Source organism: Corythoichthys intestinalis, chromosome 7 (genome assembly GCF_030265065.1).
Source record: "Corythoichthys intestinalis isolate RoL2023-P3 chromosome 7, ASM3026506v1, whole genome shotgun sequence".
NCBI classification, from domain to species: domain Eukaryota; kingdom Metazoa; phylum Chordata; class Actinopteri; order Syngnathiformes; family Syngnathidae; genus Corythoichthys; species Corythoichthys intestinalis.
Window position 1 is genome coordinate 32,373,359 of NC_080401.1, and position 22,803 is coordinate 32,396,161.

General features: G+C 38.2%; 1 protein-coding gene across 2 annotated transcripts in view; it reads right to left on the reverse strand.

The window, feature by feature from the left end:
* Positions 1–19,472, reverse strand: part of impact (impact RWD domain protein) — an 83,309-nt gene extending 63,837 nt beyond the window's left edge. For both annotated transcript variants that reach the window (XM_057841187.1, XM_057841186.1), the window contains exons 1-5: positions 19,282–19,472; positions 12,151–12,279; positions 12,011–12,063; positions 11,829–11,891; positions 11,635–11,720 (exon numbers count right to left, since the gene is read on the reverse strand). In XM_057841187.1, coding sequence (XP_057697170.1) covers positions 11,635–11,720; positions 11,829–11,891; positions 12,011–12,063; positions 12,151–12,279; positions 19,282–19,332 — 382 coding nt within the window. In that variant the 5' untranslated portion in view covers positions 19,333–19,472. The remainder of the gene's footprint in view (positions 1–11,634; positions 11,721–11,828; positions 11,892–12,010; positions 12,064–12,150; positions 12,280–19,281) is intronic.
* Between the last annotated feature and the right edge of the window lie 3,331 nt (positions 19,473–22,803).

Genomic DNA, 22,803 nt, shown 5'->3' on the forward strand with positions numbered 1-22,803 from the left:
CTCAACCCCTCCTCCCTCAGGGGCTTCAGAGAGGGGAGGGGTTGAGGAGGCGGCGCGCTGAATTCTTCAGTTGCGCACATTTGGAGGCTAAATCAAGTATATAATTATCGGATTGCATTATCGGTTGAATTATTTTATTATCTGGATTATCTGTGTGACGTCATAATTGCCATTATCGGCCGATAATTATCGGTGACTGATATTATCGTGTATCTTTACAACAAAGAAACTGTGGCGCTGTCGTAAGTCGTCATATTTCGACCATGTCGTCGGATGTAGAAACAAATGGCGAGTCAAATTTTACGTCGAGTGTTAAAAAGATCGTGTGTCGAAGCAATCGCATGTCGAAGTGCCACTGTATTATTATTTAATAATTATTATTTACTGTAATCTGCATATTTTCCCTTCTCTCTACATACAGTATGCAATATCGAACCTTTTCATACGAAATCATGTTTGCTGTTAAACAATCGAACTTGAGCACATGAGGGACCAAAAGTAAAAATCAATAAATCCGTTTTTTATAATGTACTGTACATACATTTTGTCCATTTACAGCCTTTCAACTTTTCAACTCTAACTTGATATTCATACACAATGAACAACAACAAAAAAATTCCATCATTGGAAATATAAAGTTTAAGATAAAAACAGGGGATAGGATTTAGGATGCAAAGGCATTTGAGCAAGGAGAAAGGTAGAATGGTTGCTCATGACAACAACAGAACAAAGGGGGTGTCTTAACTGACACAGCAACACACATGCAAAGCTTTCTGGGACTTGTAGCATTAGCGGTGCATGTTTTACAAACTGATGGCCAGAGGGCCAGATACTGCCAGTCACATTATTTAGTGTGGCCCGCGTAAGTAAATCATGTGCATTGGTTTAATGTTTCTCGCTAAAATAAAATATTAATACTACTTTTGTGGTCAAAACTGAAAAATGGAGGTGAACAGATATCATAGAATATTGACTCTTTCGCCTCTGTATAACGTAAATAATTACAATAAAGGATTTTTTTTTTTAAATAATTGATATCACCTTTTTTCCTTTGGCGTTTTTGTATTTTAAAAAAATAAGTAAACAAGAGAATATTTACTGTTTTCCTTTTTGTATTTTATTTGAAAAACTTTATCAAAGAGTAAATAAAAATATGAGAATAGTTTTTTTTAAATGAAAAACCAAATAATGCTAATTAATAGAATTTTTTTCTTATTTCCTTTTTTGTGTTTATAATTTTTTAAAGGAAATAAAAATGAGGAATAAGGTATTATTTAATATTAAGAGGCTTTGAAGAGAAGATTTGGAAAATTTTCGGTCAACAATTTCTCTAAATGATGCATCAACTATCAAAATAGATTCATCTGATCATTTATTAGTTGTTGATCAATCATAACATCCATCCCAAACATAATGGCCTTTTGGAAGGAAAAAAACATAACTACAGGTGGTTCACCACTAAAATGAATTAGACGTCCCTTCACTGCAGTATACACTGGAAAGAAAGCTCTAATACATATTTGATTTAATCTTGAGGGCCAAATATAATGACGTGGGCCACATTTGGCCATTGGGCCCCATTTTGAAATGAATACACAATATTTTCTTTTTACTTTTCTTTACAAACTCAAAAGCACCCCCCCAAGTAAAAAGCCCCCCCTTCTTGACCATTCGTCCCACATGCCTAACCCAAAAGCCATCAATCAGGCATCTTGGATAAGACTTATTACCACATGAATCCCAAGGAGAGAATGTTCTCCACCACACAATAGATTCAGACCATTAATAGTTTATTTTGCCCTTCCAGGATGTTGCTGAAAAGTCTGTAGGGATAATGGACTCCATCGAGAAGGGTCCGCAGATAACAGCATCACATCCCCCAGGGGAATGAATTCATAGTGACACGAGTACAAAATATTTCATTTGGTTATCTAGTCCACCTCAAAAGATGCTGTCAAGGAAACAGCAGGCATTAGGCAGATACTCATCTCAACGCCATGCTGTCACTCAAAATCGGACACAGGCCAAAAAGGCTCTTGTGCCACCACTTTTCATTCTTTCTGTGCGACTAAACAAGTTGGGGACTTGCGCCCCAACCCACCCAAAAAATAAAAGAGATACAAAAAAAAAAAAAAAAAAAAAAAATATTTTAAACGCAGTAAGCGGATAGAGACTGGGCGCTGCTGCTGAGTCTGCTACTATTCAAGCGCCACAATACATCCTACTTGCCAGGATCTTTTATGCAAAAAATGAGTCATTCCGATGATGCGGGATTGCTTGAAAGAAGAGCGCGTTGCGTGACACCGCTTAGTGTGATTAACTGATAGAAAATGTAGGAAAAATATCTATTCAAGGGCCAAGGCGCAGTGGTGGTTCCTAGAAGTAGATAATAAAGTGTGCGTGTGTGGGTGGGCGTGTCTTTAATACAGCACTCATGAATTAACTCCTGCATCCTTTAAAAGGGTGACATTCTTCATAAATATGAGCCATTCTACCGAAACCAGATGCTCCACACACACCGCCAGAATTGGATAGGATAACCTCTGGAGACAACAGGTTTTTTGTCCAAATGTTTCGTTGCTATTTGCTAATGAACACGAAATAAATTCTCACCTCCGAAGCTTTCACATCCATATTTGTGCCCTATAGTTGTGTTTAGCCGCTTTCAGACATACGCTGACCTCCGGTTAATTTCTAGAATTTAAACGGGTAGCCTTTATGTCTAAAAGCAATTTCTCGGGTCAACTGACACGGTCACGCTCTAGTATTATGTCCGTGATTTACCCGGGACACGACATGTGTGAAAGCAGCCATTTCATTTCCGGGTCACCGCACGACGGCTAATGACTTAAATAACATGGTCAGCTATTGTCATTTCCTCTTTCTTTGCAGGAAGAAGAAAAACAGTAAACAAACATCGCATTTATCAACATGGCAAACTGGAAAGATGGCAAAATTAAACTGGAAACATAATGGAATTAAATTGCTACTGGATCCTAGAGCCAAGGAAGAGACATTCCATCGTCCATCTTTGGAAATGTGTGGCTTATTTTGTTGCCGATGCTGACCTAAAATGACGTAATGTACGGGTTACATAAGTCCGCCCCCGCTGGCCCCGCACAGAGAGTGCCAACACGAGAAAAGTCTAAAAGTGTCCAACCCGGGTAATTCCAGGAACATCTCCCTATGTCTGAAAGCCATGACACGGGTAAAACCTGTCTCATCTTACAGGGGAATTCAGCGGGATTTAATGTAAGTCTGGAAGGGGCTTTGAGAGTTCTTTAGTGAGCAATGATAAAAGCAACTAAAAATAATACTCCAAATCTTCCAGTTTTTGAGAAGGTTTCATCGTATTGCAAATATCTAAAAGGACACGAGAACTGTAAATGATCCAAATAAAGGTAAAAAGTATTATTATTTAACGATGACTTTGGCTATATTCTCATGTTGTATGACCTTTAAGTTTCACTAATATAAGGACTACATCGTCAATTCTAATCAGATTTCAAATATATTTGCAGTTTTAGAGTCAAGGCACCATTCTAAACTGCAGGTTTTTTTTAATTATCAAATAAATGATTTTTCTTAAAAAGTTTCACCCTAATTGGGTCACAACTAGTGAATGAATAATAAAATGTGACCTCAGAAACATTCACTGCAACATTTTTCTCATAAGTGTATTTTACCCTCACCAGATAACACCTTTTTTAAACAAGTGTTTTAACCTGTGTTTTATATATATATATATATATATATATATATATATATATATATATATATATATATATATATATATATTATGCCTGTCAACAATAACGCGTTAACGACCATGATTAATCTGGAAATATTAACGCATTAAAAAAAAATAACGCAATTTACCGCTCACACTATGTTTGGCCACAACTGCCTCCCATAGTCCCACACGGTGATGTTAACATTCTCCGCGCGGCAATGCAGGACAAAATGCAGCCAGCCACGATGAGTGAGGATGATGACCCAGGACTGCTCCATGGCAAATTCCGTTTTAAAAAGCTGCCTAATGGAAATCTGGATTAAACAAAATTTGTGTGCACATACTGCTGTGATGAACTGTCCTTCCATCGAAGCACAACTAGCCTAAAGTACCACCTTCGGGCAAAGCATATCTTCGCTAGTGTTAGCAATGACGCTAACACCGCAAACACAAGCCGCAGTCATCTAGCTACATTGGCAGAGTGCGGACTCGGACCTGTCAACAAAAGGACAACAAGTAGGTTGACTACTGCTATCGCCAGATGGGTAGCCAGAGACTGTAGACCCATTAACTTAGTCGAAGACAAGGGCCTTAAAAATCTCATCCAGATAGCATCGAGCGACCCAACATACAGAACACCTTCACAGGCAACTGTTGCCACAAAAATTCATGAACTTTTTGAAAATGAAAAGGCAACGAAGGTGGAGCAACTAGCCAGAGTTACGTTTGTTGCACTGACAGGAGAACACTGGACAAAAAAAAGGGATATGACTGGCTAACTTAAGCAGTGTTTGTAAACACCTTTACACACATTTTAGTGTAATGTTTTTCAGTTAAGTGTGTGAAAATTTACAAATCATAATTATTTTTTTAAATCTCACACAGCTTTCAGGCCATTTAGTGTAAAACTGCAAATGCTGCATTTATTTGTGTGAAATGTTTAATTTAACAGACAAGTTGTTTACACATTTTTTGAAACACTAGCTATTGTTACTGTATTGTGCTTGTCTGCTCTTTAAGTTGGCAGTTAATTTTGGGCAATATGCCAAACGGTAGTTGAGCCACATTGTTAGTCTGAGGCACTTTAATCTGTTAAACTCTTTTCTGTATAATACTGACAATTTATTTTATACGAGCTGAGTTGTTAAATAAAATTTTAAAACTATTAGGATAAGTATTAATTCATTCATACATCATACATTTCATCTGAAAACAAATTTTAAGTCAATTATAGTATTTTCCTAGATTTTTTTTTTCCTGAAGAGCAACTTTATTCATCCCGAGGGAAATGTGATTAATCATGATTAATCACACAGTTGGCATATGATTAACTAGATTAAATATTTTAATCATTTGACAGCACTAACATATATATATATATATATATATATATATATATATATATATATATATATATATATATATATATATATATATATATATATATACATATATATATTAATAATTATATTAGGGATGTCACCTGATTGAAAATCTGCCGATAGTCCCGATCAGATACTCAAAGAAAAAACTTTTTTCCCCTATTGCCCTAAACGAATTTCTATCCTTTCCACCACGCGAACTTCCCACTTCGCACAAATTGTAAGTCTTCCCATTCGATGGTAAAATATTTCCACACAGCAGACATTACCACTCTAGCAGCTAACCATTAAGTTCCCGCGATAGCTTCCGGATCATTCTCCTATTGGGTCTTTTTACAGTACTTCCTCTTCCGCTTTTTCTGAGAGTGTTGCAGAGTATAAAACATATATGGCTGAAAACACAGACAAGCTGTAAAAGCAGTTCCTACTCTTGCACCCCTCTTTAAAATAAACTGCTGTATTTTAAGCCAAAAGAACTGTAGTGTGTGATAGAAAAATATGTCTATATGCTGCCATAGCAGATTCATGGCGCAATAAGCCCCCAAATTATTTTTAATTTGTCCGTTTAACCCTGGAAACCCCTGTTTACAGACGTCACGCAACCGCTTTTTTTTTCAACCTAGCCATAAAAAGAAGATAAGTAATGGTATTTATTATTCAAAATGGGTGTCATTTTTAGCTTAGAATCATTAAATGATGTCTAATTTTAGTTTAAAAAAAAAATAAAAACAACTTTGAAAAATCATTCACTCGCATATTTTAAACTTCTAAACAAATTGGCGTCTGTAAAAAAGTCACGGATATCTACCTCATAACTATTGCTTTATTGTATTTTTTCGTTACTGTCTCATTTTTCCCAATATTTTAAATGATAAATAATCGATTCAAACAAGAAAAATTGGAAAAAAAAAAAAAAAAAAAAAAAAAAAAAAAACGTTTAAAGGGTAAATATATGAAAATGAAAATCTGGATTACTCCTTGATGTCTGCGATTTCTGCATCACGACCCTTGTTTTATTGCCAAGTTTCACCCATAAAATCCCCCAAAACCCCAGCTGTGGCCATTCACAGCTGTGTCTTGATACTCGGTGATACATGCTACACGGAGTTTTTGGATCGAAAACCGGTAAGTAATAATATCTCGTTAGAATCATGTCTTTTATTATGCTGTAGTGTGCTGTCACCTCCAGTTAGGGTTTTGCTGTTTATTTATTTATTTTTTTCCTCCTGTTCAAAATTTTTCTTCACCCCAAAAATTGAGATTTTAAGCGTTCCAATGATGTATCACACATGCATATAGGACAATTTTGAAATATGGTCAAATTGGGGGTCTCAGAGCAGAACTTCAAGTCACCTAAGTGTTTTCCGCCATGTATATACATATATACAGTATATATTACAGTGCAAGCTAAAAGTATTGGCACCCCTGCAATTCTGTCAAAAATGCTTAATTTCTCCCAGAAAATGATAGCAACTACAAATGCTTTGGTAGTAATTTCTTTATTTATTTTGCTTGCAATGCAAAAACACAAAAGAGAATGATAAAAATAATAATAATCATTATCATTCTATACAAAACTCACAAAAAATGGGCCGGACAAAAGTATTGGCACCCTCAGCCTACTACTTGGTAGCACAACCTTTAGACAAAATAACCGCTTCTGGTATCCATCAATGAGTTTCTTACAATGCTCTGCTGGATTTTTAGACCATTCTTCTTTGGCCAACTGTTCCAGATCTCTGAGATTGCTTTCTCCAAACTGCCATTTCGAGATCTCTCCACAGGTGTTCTATGGCATTAAGGTCTGAACTCATTGCTGGCCACTTTAGAAGTCACCAGTGCTTTCTCTCAAACCATTTTTTAGTGCTTTTTGAAGTGTGTTTCGGGTCATTGTCCTGCTGGAAGACCCATGACCTCTGAGGGAGACCGAGCTTTCTCACACTGGGCCCTACATTATGCTGAATTTTTTTTTTTTTTTTTTAATGTACACTTAATGGTGACACTGCGCATGGTAGACACTAGAGCTGGGAATCTTTGGGCACCTAACGATTCGATTACGATTACAATTCAGATGGTCCCATTCGATTCTAAAACGATTATTGATGCACCCCCCCCCCCCTTTTTTTTTTTTTTTTTTTTTTTTTTTTTTTTAATATTTTGTACATTTGTTCCAAAATTGTTCAAAAATACTCTCAGGCTAAACCAAAACTACTATTTCAGTATCAAGTTAACATATAGCAGTAAACAAATATACAAAAATAACAGTAAATAAAAAACTCCAGTCCCCATTCTGTATCAGCAGCTTTAAACTACATTCAATTAATTTAATGTTGTGAATCAACCGTTAAAGTAGTTAAAATTGCTCCCGTTAATCCATAATTTCCCTTTTGTCAACTTTCGACATGTGAAAGTTTTAAAACTATTTTAAAGATAGATTCAAGTCAATATTTTACCGATTTAGGAGTATTTTAGATAAAAAGTTAATTAGGTTTGCTTGGAAGGTTCGCTACAACAGCCTTGCAGAGTGGTGTACTGCTTTAAGATGGCGGCCGTTTACTACGTCTGCATCTAGCTTTTTGTAGATGTGCTGCAAACGCTACCGCTACCGTAGTGCATCTAGTCTTATATAAATGATATCTACCGTAACATTATGTGGATGACGTACTTTTGTAGCAGCTTCAGGTATGTTGTTGTGTTTTTTTATCTCGTGGCATGAGTTGAGCTAGAGCCGTGAGTTGAGCATTGGCATTACCCGAGGGGCCGGGTAATGAGAAGCATGATGTTTAGCTACTCTCGCTCCGTTGCTCATTGACCGCGCGGCGCGCTGAGTGTGTTGTACTTCCGCTTTACTTGGCATATTTCAATAATCGGAATTTGGATGTTTGTGAATCGTTCTCGAATCTTCCACGGCCGAATCACGAATGATCTAAGAATCGGAAATTTTGCACACCTCTAGTAGACACAGGAACATTGAGGTCTTTGGAGATGGATTTGTAGCCTTGAAATTGCCCATGCTTCCCCACAGTTTTGCTTCTCAAGTCCTCAGACAGTTCTTTGGTCGTCTTTCTTTTCTCCATGCTCAATGTGGTACACACAAGGACACAGGTTGAGTCAACTTTACTCCATTTTAACTGGCTGCAAGTGTGATTTAGTTATTGCCACCACTTGTTATGTGCCACAGTTAAGTAACAGGTGCTGTTATTTACACAAATTACAGAAAAATCACATGATTTTTCAACGGGTGCCAATATTTTTTTCCGGCCCATTTTTGGAGTTCTGTGTAAAATGAGAATGATTTTTTAAAAAAATCCATTCTCTTTTGTGTTTTTTCATTGCAAGCAAAATAAATAAAGATATTACTACCAGAGTATTTGCAATTGCAATCCTTTTATGGGAAAAATTTAGCATTATCTGACAGAATTGCAGGGGTGCCAATACTTTTGGCCAGCACTGTATACTCGTATACAGTGGTACCTCGACATACGATCGCTTCGACACACGATCTTTTCGACATCCGACGTAAAATTTGACTCGCCATTTGTTTTTACATCCAACGATATGCTCGAAATACGACGACATAACAGCACCGCAAACGAACGCACGGCAGATTTTCTTGTGTGAGAAATCAACACAGGTTTCCAAAAAGTTGGGACAGTTGGTGAAACAAGGAAAAAAGTTATGCTTACCTTTGAAATGAAGATGCAAATTATAGAAAAATATGAGCGTGGGGTGCGCATCCCTGAGCTAGCTCAACAATACAGCGCCACGGTCCTCTTCCAACCACCGTTCACCAGTCTTTATAAGTTAAGGTGACAATTATTATTGTGGTAACATCACCAAGGAAATCACAAGCTTCGGCACATTTTTATCATTTATTCAAGAACTTATTCAACACAAAACGCCCATTTCCCTCCGCAGTTGACTGTGCTCTCAAGAAAACGAAAGTATTATCTCTACCGCACTGACCTATCTCACTGTGACGTCAACCCCGCGGTGTGTTCAGATACAGCAAAAAGTGTCCGCTACATTAGAATCTGATTCGTTACATTAGTTACAGGAATCATTATTAATTATTATCATTATTATTATATTATTCCGATTTTTATTCATAACTTATTTGTTTTGCTATGTTTAATTGCCATTTGTAATAGTACCAGCAGTATTTATTAAGGATTTAGTGCAGTTTAATGGCCTGTGGAACGAATTAATAGAATTATAATTAGAGATGTCCCGATCGATCAGGTCCGATCACGTCATTTTCAAAGTATCGGAATCGGCGAAAAAATATCAGCCATGCCTTTTTTTTAACTTTTTTTTTTTTTTTTAATTAAATCGTTTTCTAATTGTATTTAACGTTACAGACATAATATGTTACACTCATCCAGAGTCTTTAGTTTAGGCTTAAGGTAGGGTTATCAAATTTATCCCTGTAACGGCGGTAATAAGTTTTTTTAAAAACATATCACATTAAAATATTTTGCGCAATTAATGCATGCGTTGCACGACCCACTCACTCACTGTCGTGCTCAATCTGTAATGGCGCCATTTTACCTATATAGAGAGATAAAAGGCAGCACATAATGAATAGAGTGAATTTTGGCAGCCTTTGGAGCCTTTATTTAATTGCCTAAAGCCTTACAATCCCTCTCCCGATGATTAAAAATATCATGGGAAGCAATGTGTGGAAACAAGGTAGCAATTGATCTTTTTCTTAACACCTTGTATTATTTCCCAACGCAGAGAAGATATATCAATTGGTAGCACGTTGCACAGTCATGGTTCCACTTCCCATCATGCATTGGGGCATGGCTACAGTATCATTTACTGAAAGCTCAACAAATACACTTGATAGCAATATTTAGTCACAATATACAAAGTCACAAGTCTTTCTATCCGTGGATCCCTCTCACAGAAAGAATGTTAATAATGTAAATGCCATCTTGAGGATTTATTGTCATAATAAACAAATACAGTACTTATGTACTGTATTTTGAATGTATATATTCATCCGAGTTTTATTCATTTTTTTCTTAGTGTATTGCCAAAATGTCTAGATCGGGAAAAATTATCGGGAATGATTGAAAAAGCAATCGGATCGGGAAATATCGGGATCGGCAGATACTCAAACTAAAACGATCGGGATCGGATCGGGAGCAAAAAAAACATGATCAGAACAACCTTAATTATAATGTACTCCTATGGGAAAATCCTGCTCGACATAGGACCATTTCGACTTACAAACAAGGTCCTGGAACGAATTAACTTCATATGTAGAGGTACAACTGTATAGACCCTACTCACCGACGTCACAAAATCACGTGCTCGCTGTACGGTTCCGCCCACTTGTCCGTCATTTTGTGTCTGTATTATCAATGGTCTCAATTGATCGAGCAATTTATAATGCATTTCATGGAAGACCGGTGCTTTCGGATGCCGTAAACTCACCTGATGCGTTGCATAAAAGGCGTTATGTGGAAAAGCTTCAGTTTATCCATTCGCCAGATCCATATTTGATGCCTAAATCGATGTTTTTCGACCCGCTGTTTCCGCCGTATTTGCCTGACATCTGCTAGCTACCCTGAACTGTACAACTATCTTGTCCACACAAAATCAGCCTATTCTCACGAAAGTTTGAAAAATTTCAAGAGCTTGGAGGCTTATAAATACTTCGTTGCTGGTTGGGTGAAACAGGTCCTCGTCCACGAAAATTCGGCAGGAATCTATCTTGTGCTTGGAAAGGTGAGTTACGAAATTTTCAATTCAAAATCTTTTGTTATTGCTAACATCCACTGTCAAGTCTAATGTATTTCATGTCGTTTGTCAATGGAGTTAGGGCTTTTAATGTTTATATGGTTTAGCGATAGCACTCTCACTACATACATACGTGTATGTTGTCGGCGATTAGCCTAGCAATGATCTTAATTGTGGTTGTCAGCCCAAAACCCTCTAAATATATATTAAATGCATCTTACCAGATATAAAATGACTACTACATAATCTGTGGTAATCGTTTGGAGCCCAGTTTTCTCGTCGAATTGCAGCAGCCCATCTCGCTCTCTTCTCTCCGGGTCTCTCGGAATCCGGTAGAACTTCAAGTCTCTCCGTCTTCTCCGTCTATCTTCTCTGTTATTGCAACCGACCGCCACACACGCCTTCACCATTTTGATTATTAATGTTAACGAGCAGAAAAACACGTCGTAAATAGGAGGAATGTACGTAGCCGTAACAGGGAAACATGATGTGTTGACGGACAATTGGGCGGCACCAGTCAGGAGGAAGGAGTTGTGACGTCACGTGGGTAGGGTCTACATTTCTTTTGTCTTACCCGATTCCGATCCTCCAAAAAATGGCCCGATCAGCCGATTTCAGATTCCGTGATCGGATCGGGGACATCCCTGATATATCTACATGAGTCTCTCTATTCATGGGACATTTACACGAGATGCGAGATATTCTGGAACATACCAAATTTAACAAAGTTTTTTTTTCCCCACTATCTGGCGTGTCCATCCACCTCACCTGCTTCTGAATCTTGAGCTTTCTCGAGCAAGAACTCCCTGATCTTTTCCACCCACATGTAGAGGATGCTCTCCCCCGCGTGCTCCCTGCAAGTCATTCAGCGGGGTGACTTATCTCAGCGCCGAGGGTCACAAGACAATCACAGCGTGCTTCTGTAACTCGTCAAAAGCCGGAGATGAGAGCTAGGCACTCACACGTAGAGGTCTTCCAAGCTGTTGGCCAATCGAACCCTCTCAGAGCCCCGCAGCCACGCCGCACTGGGAAAAAAAAGCCGAGAACAAACACAGGGTTATCGAGTGGGGCCGACGAGTGCCTTGTTGTCGGATAAATTAGTCAGATCGTCAGAGAATTAAATTTGAAAGGCAAATGGACTAACTTGATCTGGTAGATTGGCGGGGCCGCGCTGGGATAATCAGGCGGGAGAATTATCTGGAGAGGAGAAGAGGAGGGGAAAGTCATTAACCAGATCGCAAAAAAAAAGGTCTGTTTGTTATGCAGGGTTTTTTTTTTTTTCACCTGCAAACACGCTGTCAGTTTAGTGTCCTCCACGTCGTTTGATATCTTGATGCAAAATATTCTGGACGCCTCGTCGATGACACACCATTCGTCACCGTAGATGGACGACAGAGCCTCCACCTCCTCCATCTGAATCAAGTGACCATGACACATCAATCACATCACAATATTTACCTTCGAGAAGAATAAGACATCCAAAGTGCCACAAATGACACATCATTTGAATCAGGATTGTCTATTCTTTTTTTTTCCTTTTTTTTTTACTTGGCAATGAATTGTTATTTGGGGTTATTTTCCCTCCTTCTGTTCTGGCCGCAATAGAGACTGACAAGTTTTTCTAAAATTGTTTTATTTTTTTCATAAGATTACAACTTGTTTCTTGAAGATATAAAACTTTATATTTATTAGATTGCTCTGAATCTTAGGAGTTTAATACTGTTCTAACTAAAAAATTAAAGTTTAACTTACAAATTCATGAGGTTTTCTAAAAATAAAAATAATCTAAACTTCTATATAAATGGAAGTTTGTCTGTGTGTGTGTCTGTCTGCGTGCGGGTTCGTTTTCTATGGACTCCGAAATGGATCAACCAATTTTTTGAAACACTTTACACATTTGTACTATGAGCATTTGTGTTTAGGTAGGCTTTGTATTGTAGTACCCCCAATAAGTATAGAAAAACGATACTCGCAGAAAGAATGGCCCGATTTTAACCAAGTTTGACACACTCATAGAGGCTGACATTACTTTCGTCCAAAGTTTCAGAGCTTTCAATAGCACAGAAAATTGAAATAATCCCAAAACCAATATATTCAATTGCTCCCAAATCGTGTGTAGGACTTTAAGGAAAATTGGCAGATTCGTCATCAGGGTCATTGATAGTCACCATGGAAATTTTCACACCAGAGCGCCTCCAAATAGAGCGATAAATTGACAATTGATAAACCGTTAATTGCACTGCTTTCAAAAGTGGTGTTTTTGTAATTAGTCACGTAAAGTCATTCTATGCGCGAGAAGAAAAAGTAGGTCACAGTGCAGTGGAGTGGAAGTCGAATGCTGCAGAGTTACTTTGGTACCTTTAAAACGTGCCGCGATTAATGAGTTCAAACCTTATATGCCTGGGTAACAACAGTACTACTGTTGGGGCAGGTGTCCCCAGAGGTGTACCCATTCAGCCCGGAGTGTTAGAAGCGAGGCTAAATTGACATGCTCGAGTGTCCAACGTACTCATTTTTAAAAAAAAAACAAACCTCAACCATTTTTCAGGAGAGCAAAATTAAAAATTCTGCGGCCCAAGGTGGTAAGAGGGTAACCACTGAATTGGCACCCAAAAATCATGGGGAAGCCCTGATTTCGAGGATTTTTATGTGTCAATTTATCAAACCTTGGCCCAAACAACGCAGCACAAGTATTATGCCCGGCAATGCCAGGCCATACTGCTTGTCAGAGGCATTCACAGACGATTCGGGGGGCAGGTGCTCAGAGGGGAAAAACGGGCACCTTTTCCAGCGTATGTACCGTACTTTTCGGACTACAAGTCACACCTGAGTATAAGTTGCACCAGCCATAAAATGCCCAACGAAGACAAAAAAAACATATATAAGTCACACTGGAGTATAAATCGCATTTTTGGGGGAAATTTACTGAACAAAATCCAACACATAGAACAGATATGTCATCTTGAAAGGCAATTTAATATAAAAATACAATAGAGAACAACATGCTGAATAAGTGTACAGTGTACAGTGCATGAACAACGAAATACGAATATACTGTCCTCACCAGGACGCTACGGCTCGGTCCTGGCTAAACAGCGAGCTAACCTCCCAAATGACGATGCTGGACGTCCGTATAATTTGCTGAATCAATTTCGTCCTTGATACCAAATAGGTTCGCATCAACGTAAATAAATGATAATTAGGTGCTATCACAGCAATGACACAAACGGTTAGCATGCGTTCGCTAGCATTAGCACACGGTTCAAACAACCACACAACTGGCTCTAAGTGTCCGATCGCAGGTGGAAAACACACAACAACAGAAAAGATGATACACACAGGCATTGCCTCTGTAGAGATATTTTACACACATAAACAATGAACATAGGTTGGCAGCCATAGCGCTCTCTCTCTCTCTCGCCCAAGCATGCATTTCAATATACAAAAAGTCAATAATACAATTGAACACTAATTGCCAAAGGCAGAACGCGAACGTGGCCATAGCTATTCAGAGTTATTCAGATAACTATAGCATAAAGAACATGCTAACAAGTTTACCAAACTATCAGTGTCACTCCAAAACACCAAAATAACATGTGAAATGATATCATAATGTGCTAATAATTTCACACATAAGTTGCTCCTGATTATAAGTCGCATCCCCAGCCAAACTATGAAAAAAACTGCGACTTATAGTCCGAAAAATACGGTACCTGCCAATGTGAATTAATAAAAGAAAGAAAAACCACTGCAAATGTATTACATATTTACATATTTATTTATACATATATTTAAATAAATAGCAACCTATTCCAAACTAGCTGCGGTCAACAAAGCACTTTAATTTTTTTATTCTTTCCTTTCGAGGAATGATTGCTGCTGCAAGTGGTAAATTAAAAAAAAAAAAAATACATCAACAACAACAGCAACCACAATATGAATATGCCTGCTTGGTGACATTACAAAAGGGCACACACGACACAGCTAATTTTATGTTTGGCATTTAGTAAATAAATGATGCTTATAGCCTGCTTTAAACCTGCATTGTTGTTATAACAGTGTATCTTTGTGCCCATACTCAAATGAGGGAGCCTACAGTTTTCTGGAAGCTTGTTCTCTTTCTACTAAACACGCTGTTTCACTTCCTCCAGGTAAGTTTCAAATATATATTTTTTGTGTGCATTTATTTTGATACATATTAGTTATTAGTTAGTAGCAGTAAGGCAAGGCAAGGCAAGGCAAATTTATTTATATAGCACAATTCAACACAAGGCAATTCAAAGTGCTTTACATCACATGAAGATCATAAAAATCTCATCACAATCTAATCACAAATAGAATAAAAATAAATAAATAAAAATAAAACAAAAATATAACAAAAACTACTACTACTAATAATAATTGAAATCAGCAATGGAGATAAGCACAAGAGGAATAGAAAGCAGGTAGATTGAAATATATAGCCAGTTATGGATATGCAGTGCTAAACAATAGCGTTTTTAGCCCTGATTTAAAAGCGCTAACAGTTTGAGCATACTTCAGACGTTCGGGTAACTTGTTCCAGAGGTGAGGAGCATAATTACTAAATGCTGCCTCACCCTGCTTGGTTCTTGTTCTTGGAATATGCAGAAGACCCGTTCCAGACGACCTTAGGGGTCTAGATGTCTCATAGGAATCTAACAAGTCAAGCATGTATTTTGGTCCAAGGCCATTAAGTGTTTTATAGACGAGCAGTAGTATTTTATAGTCTATCCTTTGACTCGCTGGAAGCCAGTGTAGCGATTTCAAAACCGGTGTAATGTGGTCCAGCTTCCTTGTATTTGTGAGGACTCTGGCTGCAGCATTCTGTACTAGCTGCAGCTTCCTGACTGATTTTTTATCAAGACCTGTAAATATACTGTTCCAATAGTCCAATCTGCTGAAAATGAATGCATGCATAAGTTTTTCCATGTCTTGTTGAGTCAGAAGCCCCTTAATTCTGGTTATATTTTTTAGGTGGTAATAAGCGGATTTAGTGACGGACTTTAGATGGCTATCAAATTTTAGGTCTGAGTCAATAATTACGCCAAGGTTTCTGACTTGATTTGTAGCTGTAAGTGACATTGTGCTAAGTTGCCTGCTTATCTTTGACCTTTCCTTTTTTGGCCCAAAAATGATCACCTCTGTCTTCTCCACATTTAACTGGAGAAAATTCTGGCAAATCCATTCATTGATTTGATGAATGCATTTACGCAGGGAGACTAAGGGACTATAATCATGTGGGGACACAGAAATGTACAGTTGTGTGTCATCTGCATAGGCTTGATAGGAGATGTCATACTGTTCCATTATCTGACCTAACGGAAGCATATAGATGTTAAATAAGAGTGGTCCAAGAATTGACCCTTGAGGGACTCCACACGTGAATTTGGTTCGTTCTGACTGATAGTTTCCGATTGACACAAAGAAATCCCTATCATGTAAATAGGATGTGAACCACTGATTCTACTACTACTAGTACTACTACTAGTACTAAACATGCAAACACATTACTAAATATTGAGCAATAATTGCTTGTTAGTAATATCCCATAACATTACAACTTTTTTCCCCCCAAAAGACACTTTTTTTTTCTTTCTTAAGCCTTAAGCTACCACAAACTCATATCCATGACGCAGTACTTATAACTTTTAGGATTCACAGACTGCTACGCCGTAGAGATTCAATTCACTATTTTAATTTTACTCCTGCATACACTGTAACTATAATATTGTACTCAACTGTACTACAAGACTAACCAAAATGGCTAAGTTTTTACTGTAATTGGACCACAAGGTAACTTTGTCATATTACCATTTAAAAAACTCAAAGGAAACAGATCAACAACCTTCCTACTGTTCTAACAGCTTGAATATTGTTTTAGAACAGGGGTCGGGAACCTATGGCTCACGAGCCATATATGGCACTTTTGACCGCTACATCTGTCTCGCAGAAAAATCTTTAATTATTAAAAAAAAAAAAAATTTAATAAAAAAAGTTTCGTTATTCTCCTTTGCGCATTGCGCGAAATGGCGACGGTCAACGGTCATATGCTGGTGTTGTGCAGTAATGAGCAGACGTGACTTTCGCGGAGTATGTTAACTTTATTTAATGCTCCGACAACACTTGTGCACTTTGCACTACATATCATCAAATAGCGAGCTATATGTGCTACGTTAGATCCCTCCCAGGTCCCATGCCATTGGCTGCGTGAGCCCAGGGTGATCATGGGACACGTAGCCCATATAATACAACTGGCGACAAGAAAGCCGGTTCGCGGTAATTTTAGTGGGAAAGTGGCAAACATACTGTACATGTCGTTGTGTCTATCTATCTATCTATCTATCTATCTATCTATCTATCTATCTATCGCATAGGCAACGCATATGAGGCAGAGACACTGTTCAAATAGGGTTGCCGTATTTTGCTGTCGAAAATAGCGGCCGATGTGCGCATGTGCGTGGATCAGGAAGTAACTTACCTCATTTTCAGTTTGGTTGTCCGTGTTGTGAGCTAATTTTAGAAACCCTTTGAGAAGATGGCTAAAAGAAAAAAATACGAGGAGTATCGTACTTTTCAGCAGGAATGGACAGAGGAATTTGCCTTTGTGGAGAGTTTTTGACGACTTTTCAAATAAAGACAAGATCATTAAACAGATTTTAAAAATGCCCATGTCAGCAAGAACTGTTCACGATCTGATGAACAAATAATGTCAAATCAAAATGAGGCAACACACGTGAAGAACATAAATGTTACTGCATATGAAATATGAATGGATTCACCGAGCTGGTGATAAAGTCCGCGCAAGTTGATTCGATCTTCACATTTTTTCCTCCCGAGTTTTTGGTTTCCGGAAACGTATGAAGAAAACATCCTTCATGTGTCGTAATCTCTAGAGTCGTTTCTACAAGTTCCAAAAAAGCAGGATCGGCATGTTCGTTTTTGAAAGATTACCGGAGAAAAGTGACACAAATTACGTTGTTTCTATGCGAGGGCAGGTCTATAATGTCCCACTTCGGCTTTACTTCCGCTTTACTTCCGTTTTACGATGTGACGTCACGGTCTAAAAATAGCATGTGTGCGGTACGCCATTAAAAAGAAATTCAGAAACTTATTGTACTTTAAAAGTGTTGAAATTAAATAAAATGCACAAATTACTTGTATTTTTGGTTTTAAACATATCTTATGGCTCTAACGGAATTACATTTAAAAATATGTGGTGTTCATAAGTGGTGTTCATGGCTCTCTCAGCCAAAAAGGTTCCCGACCCTTTTTAGAAGTTAATTTATTGGCTGCTACTGACAGCATTATACGTCCATTACATTTTGATTAGAGCCATTAGACAAGGGGTCGGCAAACACATAAAGAGCCATTTCGACCTGGTTTTCATGGAAAAGACAACACTGGGAGCCATACACACTTTTTTCCATCTCAAATTAAGATGTTAGCCGAACCAACTATGTGAAGTCATCGTGTCACTCAGAAGGTGGCGATAGTTGGTGAATTAATGGCTTGCGTGTGTATGCTGTTTACAAAGAATGTGAGCCTGACTTGTTATGCTCACTAGAGCGTAGCTAAATTCCTTCGTTAAATCCCAAAAGCGCCACAATATGTTGTAATCAAATACTCCTATTTTATTTTTAAAACAGCCGCATCACAGGGATCAAAGAGCCACAAATGGCTCTGGAGCCGCAGGTTGCTGACCCATGCTTTAGACCTATCACCACCATTGGCGCTAAAACATCATCATTTATTGCCAGCCATCACAAATTGAACAAATATGATGTCTACTGCTGCCAATGACAGTGAATGACATTTAAAAGAAATAGGAATAGCATTGGCTGCGGTTTTTCCGCACTGGAATTTATATAGTAAACGATTATGAAATTTATTTACTACTTAATATTTATTTTGCATTTGATCCATGAATACTGTGAAGAGCTGGAAATGCCCATCCATGGCCTTTTGCCTTTCTGAAACTACATTTGCATGCTTGACTACAAATGTAGAGGCCAGGGTTCACTAAATCCGGACCACTTTTCCTGACGTGTATTCCATGTCTCTCTCCTCCAAAACACCCGAATCAAATAATCAGGATCATTATAAGGCTTCTGGAGAGCTTGCTGATGACATAGTCATTTGATTCAAGCCTGTTGGGAGAGAGAGACATGGAAAACACGACAGGATAGGTGGCATCGAAGTCCTGATTTGGTGAACCCTGGTATAGGCAATGCATTTTGTGTTTCTTCATTCTGTCATTAACAACGTATTCTGTCACAACCTCTCCGTGATAGTATTAGGGACACACTGCAGACAGCACGAAACTATGAACTATAAAAGTAACATAAATAGGTAACAAACAGACCCCTCACCAAGTGGATGAAACCTGCCACTTACTTGTGACTGCAGGTCGTCGCCTTCATTCTCTGTATTTATCGTTTCAGCCATCAAAACCTCACTACAAGTGTAGTTTTGAAAACACTCGTTACAGTCTTTTTAAGAGAATAAAAACTATAAATTGGGGGAAATTTGCTTTTGGGTGCACGTGAAAACAACGAGCCTTGGACTTCCTGGAAGAAACAGCTGTTCCATGCTGTGTACTGTTGGATTGTTTCCGCTTTGTTATTACAAAATAAAAGTGTCAAATATCATTACAGAGTTTGAAGAGCACTAATACAACAAAGCCAACAAAATGTGTCACATATAATGATCGTTATGGTGCAGTATTTCTTTAATCCCCCCCCCAAAAAAAAACTTTCTGCACTGACTGAGACGACAACAACATTTACTTTGAAATGAAAACCCAAATGAGTCCGGCTACGGAAAAATTGGATGACACCGCAGTATATAAAGAGGACACTCGCATGTGTGTGCGGACACTTTTATTTTATTCTGAAAACCGTCGGATTTAACACCTGACAGTAACCCTCCTAAGTGAAACACTCTTAGACGTCTATCGGCGTCATTGGCAGCGTACAATTTAAAACAACTACAACCAACAAATTGGTCTGTAATTGTGGCACTTTTTTAAATTAAATAATGTAATCTAATCTCTTCAAGAGTATGAAAATTCTAGCAATCAAGACAGTTACATTTAGATAAAAACATGAGTTTGAACTGCCTGTGGCAATTTCGCCAACATCTTTAATTGGAGGCCATAAATATTCAATCTAGCCACAAATCCTTCGTAATCAGATTAATAGCCTCAAAGTGCCATTTTCAGGGGGCATAATCACATGCAAATAGAAAGCAGACACATGTGCCTCGTTGTCACAGGCATTGGAATTTTCATGTTTTTCTTTTTTTAAATTTTTGAATGCCTCGAAGGAGAATATTCAAATTATTACACTTTATTGACGAATTTCTTACATCGTTTTAAACTCATTTTGGTCATATTTGACCCCTTTAAAAATTGACAATGATAAAAAGTACTATAGACACTACTTTTTCACACTGAAATTTCACAACTCTATAGACAAGTTTCCTGTTTAGAAAAAACCTCATGAGTTGAAGTTAGCAGTGTGTTGACGATGTTAAAACTGCCAAATCAAGCCAGAGGAACCTACGGAATCTCCAAAAATGAATTCAGCATGACGTAGATGAGACGTAGATATGATTTTATGATTGCTCTTAATCAATGGCGTACCGCAAGCAACACGTCACTTCCGCTCATTAATATTCATGACATTAGCTAATGTTGCTAAGCTAGGACAAGCCACCGTTTGTCCCTAATAAAAAATGAATGGAAATCGTGTACGAAGGAGATGTTTACAGCGCTAAACCTACCAATTCTCTCCGAAAATGATGTGCCTGTTGCCAAATTGACTGGCAAAGATGTGGAAGAACATAAAAATGTTCAGTTAAAGAGATGGCTTTAATGTCGAAGGCTGAAAAAGACGAAAGAAACGAGCCGACCTAAGATAGCTTTAGCGTTTTTTTTTATCGACGCGACTGACAATGACATTCTCCAGTTTCAACAAGCTATCCTTTACCATCAGCCCTGTCTTTCTTATATATCCTCTGGTTGTCCTACGTCTCTTACCGTTCTTGGGGGTAATTTAGTTAGCTTTGTGTAGCGATTGCAAATGCTACTCAGTGACAGCCAACGAACATTTTTAATTTTTTCATTGATAACACATCTTAATCCTATAATTTATTTACACTTCCCCCTTACTAAAGTTGTTTTTTTATATATATATAACAGAAACTGTAACAGTGGCAGTCAGATACCTTTGAAATTTTTTTCAGGTCATTCATTGTCAGACAGAAGCAGTACGGCACAACGTTACGCTAGAAAAATAAAGTAAAAATATAAAAATGGCTTACCTCTATGTCCTCTGAAAGACCATGCCAACCCAACATAATGTTTACTGCATATGAAACGTGAATGGATTCGCTGAGCTGGTGTTAAAGTCCGCGCGAGTTGATTCGGTCTTCACATTTTTTCCTCCCGAGTTTTTGGTTTCCGGGAACGTATGAAGAAAACATCCTTCATGGTCGTAATGTCTAGAGTCGTTTCTACAAGTTCCAAAAAAGCAATGCGTGATCGGCATGTTCGTTTTTGAAAGATTACCGGTGAAAAGTAGCACTTTTTACGTTGGGTCTATGCGAGGGCGGGTCTATAATGTCCCACTTCGGCTTTACTTCCGCTTTACGATGCGACGTTACTGTCTAAAAATAGCCTGCGTGCGGTACGCCATTCGTTGATCATTCGTGGAAAGAATTATAACAACCTGTCAGCCTGTGTTGACGTGAGATATAGATTGATACGCCGGCCACTGGCGTGACCAAAATGAGGTGAAATTGCAAATTATATTACATTTGCCGAATGCAGAAGGGCTGACACGGATTTTGTTGTTACAAGGAAATACTGCAAGGTATGTACATATAAACAAAAATAGTATGTCATTGCAGATATTGATCACAATGAAACATTTAGACAACATGATTCCATTTCTTGTTTTATTTAAAATGATTGGAGCATGTGCAAAATTGGTCAATAAATCACAATTTATAAAATTGTTGGAAAAATAGCATACGAGAATGTGATATTAGACAGCAGACCTCCGGAGCCTCGTCAACTTTGACCCGACATTACGGCTTCCAGACGGGCTTTCTCCCGCTGTAATTCCAGTTCTAATAGTCTATCCTAATGTTGCAGTTAAAAAGCTCATAGTTAGATCACGGGATCGAGCTGACGGCCCGCCGCGACACGAGCCATCGCCTCCCGTCCCAGCCTCTCGGCCGCCCCCGGGTAGGACGACGCAGTCTCAATAAAAATCCATCAACGTACAGTAAGTGTTGCCGTGAGGCACATCAACTTATCTTCCCTTGCCCCAACAGCGTAGTTGTAGTAAATAATATTACAGATCATCATAATTATAATCATCATCGTAATAACAATATCAAAGGAGACAAGTCGTTTCACGCGCAACATTTTAGCTTTAGTATTTTAATGTACAGGTCCTTGAATGCCTCGGAGCTTTTCAGGTTCCTGATGGCATTTCCATCCACTGCCATAGTCAATTAAATATGATAATATTTTACTTGTGGTCACCCTCGGCCATTTCTTAATGTTGTCTTCCCATGTTGAGATGGCAGAAGGATGTGAAATTTCCAAATCGTGTTTTTTCAGGGTTTTTAGTGAGTGATGCCACTCCAGCACCATTGATGTAAATGGTTTAAAAAATTTGAAAACGGAAGTCGCTTGCAGAATTGCTGAAGTAAAGCGGAAGTTCCTCGGAAACTTGTTTTATGGTTTAATTGGTGCCCACGTTCAGTGGCACGGGAAGGGGGGTGCTGAGGGTGCTGCAGCATCCCTTGGTGTTGGGGAGAAAGAAAGTTTTAGTAGATTGTTTTTGTCAAAAATAAAAATGAAAAAAAAACACATTGAAACAATAGTGTAGGATCCACATGGTA